Below are 6,951 nucleotides of genomic sequence, written 5' to 3'. Positions count from 1 at the left end.
TCTTCTGCTCATGGCAGTGAGTCCTCTCTATGACTTTATGAGCAAGCACTTGGGGCGAGATGGACATGATTAACAATAGGATGTGAAGATAGTCATAATGATGTGAAGAGCATGTGTTCTTGTGGAGGTGATGTTACAGTTGGATTAGCCAACCAACTAATCACCATCACAAGGGGATCCAACACCTGATTTTCTTACAAAGTTTGATGAGATTTGAGCATGGAGCACATCACGGGTGGAGATATTTGAGTGACCAAATGTATGGATATGTCTTAGCGATGGAGGTTGCTGAGATGGTGTTGTCGAGGATGACAACATTTTCATAGTGGCGGAAGATTTCAGGGCGCCGAGTTGGCGAGTGCTTAAGAGAGTCGAAAAACTGACGATCACAGTTAAAGATGTACAAGGTGCGCCCAAGATGTGCGATAGGTGCCCGTGTTCGGTTAAAGGCGACTGAGAGGTGGATGTTCGGTTATGTGCGACGACGGGCATGCCGTGTTGGGTAGGTGCCCACCCCTTACGTTGGGCGAGTCGTGTGACGAATGTACGATGGGTGAGCACGCTGGACGACCCGATTAGGGTGTCTGGCGGGCGTGCGCTCGGGCGAGGCAACACGATTGACACGACATGAGTGCACCCACACCAAATGCGGTTGGCCCATGGGCAAGGTGCGTCAAGCGATCGAGTTGGAGAACATATGAAGAACCAACGTGTGGAGCTAAATGAGCGGGTGACACGACTGACCCAAGGGAGCAGCGACACATACAATGAGGCCGACACGATATATCGTGGGTCGATTGACACAATATATTATGGGCAGGCCAATGTGTAGAAGCATGGGCGGGCTGACCTAAAAAGTGACCAAGTCGACCATGGCGGATAAATGAAGGGACACGACTATTGGAAAGTTGGGTCCACGACACATCATATAAATGGAGGCAGCATGGAGCACTTGGGATCATCAAGTCATTCGAAAAGCATAAGATAGAGAGAAAAACAAAAGCGAAAGGGCCGAAGAAGGAGACCGAGCAATAGGTGGATTTACAGGACGCGAGGGCTAGAGTTAGTCATGGCACAATTTGGGGTTTCTGGTTGGGCGGAACGGTGAACTCATTGTTGGGCGGGCCGCACTGCATAACGCAGATCGGGCAGGGCGCTATAGCGGGTAACTAGGCAGAGGTGTCGACGGACTAGCGCATAGTGTTGGCGCGGGTGAATTTCGACCTAAGGCCGCTATGGCAGACCTGTGGGTGGACAATGCCCACGCTTTTGTGTGATAGCGCTCGAATGAACGCCGAGAGGTGACAGCCGGGTCGAACGCTGATTGCGGTGAATGATGGTTCGGGTAAGGCGGTTCCGGTGGATGGTGAAGTTAGAGCATGGGTGGAGCGCTCAAGTGACGAGTGCGTGCAAAGTTGCGACAAGGTCCGAGAGTGTGGGCAAGGGCCGCGAGTTAGTGAACGGGTAGGCATGACGTGCGAACACTTCAGTAGACCGAGTGAGGCGTGCACGAAAAGCACGATTGGGTGATTTTGCAGACACAGTTTATAAAAGGAGTGTGCACGCCGAGGCATTACCGACAGCACATGTGTAAATTATTTTTGTGCAATTGAATTACATACATTAATATATTGATATTGGTTAGACTCGATTACATGGGAGTTTCCCCTCCCACATATGGTTATGTCTTGATGTTTTCCACTGTGCATACATATTATTTATATGATTAATTGAAGAAGTTTATTTCCACTGCATTGATAATACTTGAAGATAAAATTAGTTTAGTGTTTAGTTAGACGTAGTCTATATACTTGAGTATTGGTGAAAAAAAAAGTATAAAAGTACCGCACCCACTATACGTGATTGAAAAATTACCACAAGGATAAGATCGTTACACCCACCCTTCTAGGGGAGGCCAAACAAAATTTCTTTGGTTCATATACCACCCCCACCATTCCATGGGGACAAAACAAAATTTCTTAGAAGAATGTTTATTGACAATTAACGTGGGAAATTCCAAATTCCTACGGTTGGAGTTCATTCATATAACTTGTGTCACAATTCCATGTAAGACGGAGGTCAACGTTCCCATTTTGTGATCCACTTGTGCATTTTCCATTCTCGAATGGATGTGCACGCTCGTCACCACGGTATATTAAATTGATCGAAAAGTTGACTTGCAAACCAATAGCCATTGCCTCTCTTCAAAAATTAATAGATGTCAAGCAACTTGTGTGTCGTTTAGTGATTACGCTAGATGCAAGTTTCGTACGATTTTGATTAATCTAGATGCAAATTTCGTACGATCTTGACCAAGTATTCTGCCTTCCATCTACCATTTCATATGCAATGAAAATATTGACATGGGAGATTTCCGTATTTAGGAAGACGATATTCGAGTTCTATCATTAACGGATTCGTTTTAAAATACTGAAATCTCTGAGAAGTGTGGGAGAAGAATATGGCAGTAGATGGTGGTAGTAATGAGCGTTCTCTGGAGCAAACTCCTACTTGGGCAGTAGTAGTTGTTTGTTCTGCCTTTGTGCTCATCTCCCTAATTATTGAACACGCTATTCATCGTGTTGGAACGGTAAATTTTTTCCACCAAACTCTTCAATTCATTATCCTACCTCGATTTTGGATTTGGTATTCTGGCAGGACTTCAAGTGTTGAATTGAAATTCTGTTCTGCAATAACAAAGTTTTCTGTGACTATAATTTCAGTGGCTACACAGAAGACACAAGAATGCCCTATATGAAGCACTTGAAAAGCTGAAAGCAGGTAGGCTTGTTGTGGGTTATCTGGATATTGAGGGTAGATTGGTCAAGTCTAAGCTTCATGGAATACGTTGGCTTCATAAAATAAGTCTCAGATTAATCTGTATTGATTGTACTGAGGCTATTACAATGTGGAATTTAATGTAAACAAAAAGATGTAGCAAGTTTACCTTTTACCATTTTCCCAATTTGTTCATGAGATTTCATCTCGGCACATTGGCTGACATTATGCATCTGAAATTTACATTTTTGTACGACAGAGCTGATGCTTATGGGCGTCATCTCGCTTCTACTGACAGCTGGACAGAGTTCCATTTCTAAGATTTGTGTACCAGAAGAAATAGCCTATACGATGCTTCCCTGTGAGAAGAATGTCTCGGGTACTAGTGATAGCGATAATTGTTCCAAACAGGTAAACACTGCAATTAGGGATCGTGTTGTCCATTTGATATGAATTCCAGATATTTATGTTACATTGATAATTTTTCCTTGCCCTCTTGATTCAAGGGTAAGTATCCTCTGGTCTCCCTAACCGGTATGACCCAGCTCCACATCTTCATCTTTACATTGGCGGTTCTCCATGTGTTATTTAGTATCCTAACAATCGCCCTAGCAAGAGCAAAAGTAAGTGCAACGGGAGATATAATGATTTTCTCCATTGTGATTCAGTTTGAATTATGGCTTGGGTATCTTCATGTACTCGAATCATGTTTTGCTGAAACATTCAAGTCGTTCTCGTCCCCAGATGAGGCGTTGGAAAGCATGGGAGAGGGAGATAGAAACATTGGATTATCAGTTTTCACATGGTAAGTTGTTTCCAATCTTCCATATTAGCTGGGTTTCCCTATCAGTATGTGATGTTGAAAAGTGATTACTCAAACTGGGTTGAGTAATTTACAAATCTTAACGGGGATAATGATTTAGAGTTGAATAATTGGGGATTGGGAAACATTTTGAACAGTGTTAAGAAAATTGTTTCTAATTGCAACCAGCTACCCGTTCGCTTTTTGGTGCAAGCAGATCCTGCAAGGTTCAGATTTGCCCATGAAACTCCATTTGTAAGACGTCATATGAATTTCTGGAGCAGAACACCAATTCTTAAATGGATGGTAAGCGATTCAATAGATGACCAGATCATACAGGAATATAACTTAGTTTCCCTTTTGGATGCAATCTGATGGATATTTATTTCCGATGTAGTATTTGACTTTTCTTAGATTTGCAGATTTGCTTCTTTAGACAATTCTTTCGGTCAATTAGGAAAGTTGATTACCAGACCTTGCGCCACGGCTTCATTATTGTATGTCTGGAGAACTTCAAATTATCTTTTTGTAACTCATCTTGGTTATGTGAGCACCAATTTCATTCGTGTGATTAAGGGTTGCAAATTTTCTTTGTTGGAACTGTACACAGGCTCATTTATCAGACAAGGACAAATTTGACTTTCATAAATATATCAAGAGGTCAATGGCTGATGACTTCAAGACGGTTATTGGAATCAGGTTGGTCTGCAGAAAATCTCTGGTCTTCCCCACGATAATGTGGTTTTTTCTCTCTTGTTTTTCGTTCCCTACAAAACATGGCTTTTTTACCTAATACACTTAGTTTATTGCATTATCTGCAGCGCTCCTATGTGGGTTTTTGTTATGATCTTTTTGCTTATCAATGTACATAGTAAGTCTTCACAACTTGATCTCTTCCAAAAGTTTGATTTTGTTCCTGCCCCTAACGTTTCTGGTTTGATGGAATGTGTTATGTGTGAGCAGAGTGGCATGCATACTTATGGCTCTCTTTTGTTCCCTTGATTGTAAGTGTGTGAAAATCTTAAACTAATCTGAACTATCTTGGAAAGTTGTCTGGTTGACTTCTTGAAATTTACAGCGTTTACATGCTTCATTCTGCAGATAGTTTTGATCGTTGGAATGAAGCTGCAACTTATTATATCAGATATGGCTTCAGAAATTGAAGGAAGTCAAGTTGTAGTCAAAGGAACTCCAATAGTGCAACCAACGAATAAGTTATTTTGGTTCGATCGCCCTCAACTTGTCCTTTCCTTGATCCATTTCACTTTGTTTCAGGTATCAAGCGGTTTTGCATTGTTAAATTGTACTTCTCGAATCTGGTAGAATGAGCATTCATTATATTAACGATGGCTTGATGGTTATTGCAGAACGCTTTTCAGCTTGCTTTCTTATTGTGGATATGGGTAAGCATTATGCTAGCAAATAATAAAATTAGTGTGTAGAATCATTAGGTTTACAATGGTATCAATCAGCACACTTTATGCTTGCAGTGGCAGTTTGGCTTTGGATCTTGTTTCCACGAGAGGTTTTATGGCATCATAATCAGAATCGTCATTGGGTAAGTCGGTAGACTATTACTTAAGAGCACATGATCCAATCCTGTTTTCATGTTTATCCCTTTCATGTTGTTGATTTGGCATAGTGCTATGACTATTACGTAAGGACAATATTGATGTCAGGCATATTTTGAATTGAGCAATGATTACGTGGGTTAGTTGTGTTTTATGTTCAGGGTTATTGTGCAGTTGATATGTAGTTATATCACCCTGCCACTTTATGCACTTGTGACACAGGCAAGTTTTTCCATCCTAAATTTAAAATAAAGTCAAATTTAGATGTTTCAGAATACAAATTAAACCTGAAACATGCTCAAAGCTATACAAAATGGCGGTAGATATAACTCAAATATATTCTACTGCCGTAATACTTTCTTTCAATTTCCAAAAAATATATCAAAGTAATCCATATCGCTTTTTATGCTAAACAGTACTTATTTGTTTGGATTATTCAGTAAGATTTTGCAATAGGCAACAATTATGATCACTCTGTTGTCACCCTAGCTTCTTTGGGGAGACAATAGATACCTTGAAACGTGGTTACTCTTGGTATAATTTTTCTACTTTATATACACCGAAATTTATATTAAGCTCTTGCTTAGTTTTTTTGGTGAAATTAATGATACTATTATTAAACCGAAAGTACAGAAAATTGTTCTGTCAAAACTGATTGGATGAACTATGCAGATGGGGTCTCATATGAAGAAGGCCAAATCTCAACAACAGATAGTGAATGCCTTGAAGAGATGGCAACAGAAAGCCAAGAAAAACCAGAAAATACGGAGAAATTCATATTCTGGATTTCAAAGGGGGTCAACAACGGCAAGCCATGGATCTTCTCCATTGTATTTGCTTCAAAGAGATGATAATGCTGAAGACATTGAAACTCCGGAAATCTCAGCAGGATGTTACTACTCAAAATATGAAGCATCACATGTAGAAATGGATGCCCTGGATAATTTACAATCTACAAAAAAAAATCCCATTTCAAATCCTGTAGCAACATCAAATCTGGAAATTGTTGCATGTTCTCAATAACCTGGGTAGCGCAGCGAAACTGTTTTGATCACTGACACGCCCGGAACAAAGTAACTACAAAAAAAAATCCCCACATCAAAAAGTTGCTGACGCAAGTAGTAGAAAATTTTCATTTCTCAGATTTTAAATGTTTGTTCCACCATCTGTGATTTACGGGTGGCTAGGGTGAACTATAGAGATTGGTCCTCGAAGGCATGTAAACTGTTCTATTTCTTACTCCTAGAGAAGAAACTGTCTTAATAATGGATCAAACAATTTGTTTGTCAAAGCAAGTTACTTTGACTGCAGGAGTATGTAAATTAGCAATTATGTGCATGTCAAAATACTTTCAATTGAAATTATTAGAAAAATTCAACACACTTTTGATAGAGTTATAAGAATGAGTTGTTAAAAGAGATTAGAAGGCCAACACATAAAGTTTAAAAAGGTTGAGTTGCAGTAATACTTGGCTAAAAATATAACCCTAGTCGTAAAACAAGAATGACATAAAAGGTTTTGTTAGGAAGATAAATAAGCAATTGTTTTAAAGGGTCGATAAGAATATTTTAATGTTCTTGATTATGTTTAGTTAAAATTCAGTGAAATATGAAATAGTGTGAAGCTATAATTGTGATGGAATTGTCTGTGTTCTGTGCAATGCAATGATGCAGTTTTATATGTTCTGTGCAATGCAATGATGCACACTAAAGAGTTTTATATGTTTTGTGCAATGCAATGATGCACATTAAAGAGTTTTATATATTATAACTTGATTGCAAGATGTAAAGGGAACTTAAA

The 6,951-nt window shown here is 39.6% G+C and overlaps 1 protein-coding gene across 1 annotated transcript; it reads left to right on the top strand.

The window, feature by feature from the left end:
• The first annotated feature begins 2,395 nt into the window (after window positions 1-2,395).
• Window positions 2,396-6,485, top strand: LOC149237406 (MLO-like protein 6). Its single transcript, XM_089372647.1, has 14 exons — window positions 2,396-2,590; window positions 2,724-2,781; window positions 3,038-3,189; window positions 3,285-3,401; window positions 3,523-3,583; window positions 3,798-3,886; window positions 4,003-4,077; window positions 4,191-4,279; window positions 4,402-4,451; window positions 4,544-4,584; window positions 4,682-4,855; window positions 4,948-4,983; window positions 5,071-5,138; window positions 5,313-6,485. The coding sequence occupies exons 1-14, from the start codon at window positions 2,462-2,464 to the stop codon at window positions 5,401-5,403; spliced, it is 1,230 nt and encodes a 409-aa protein (XP_089228773.1). The 5' UTR covers window positions 2,396-2,461; the 3' UTR covers window positions 5,404-6,485.
• Window positions 6,486-6,951: the final 466 nt, after the last annotated feature.

The sequence above is a fragment of the Pinus tabuliformis genome, chromosome 8, assembly GCF_031772625.1.
Source record: "Pinus tabuliformis cultivar Carrire ecotype Pingquan chromosome 8, CPIR1, whole genome shotgun sequence".
Classification (NCBI taxonomy): Eukaryota; Viridiplantae; Streptophyta; class Pinopsida; order Pinales; family Pinaceae; genus Pinus; species Pinus tabuliformis.
This window is presented reverse-complemented; position numbering and strand designations above follow the sequence as displayed.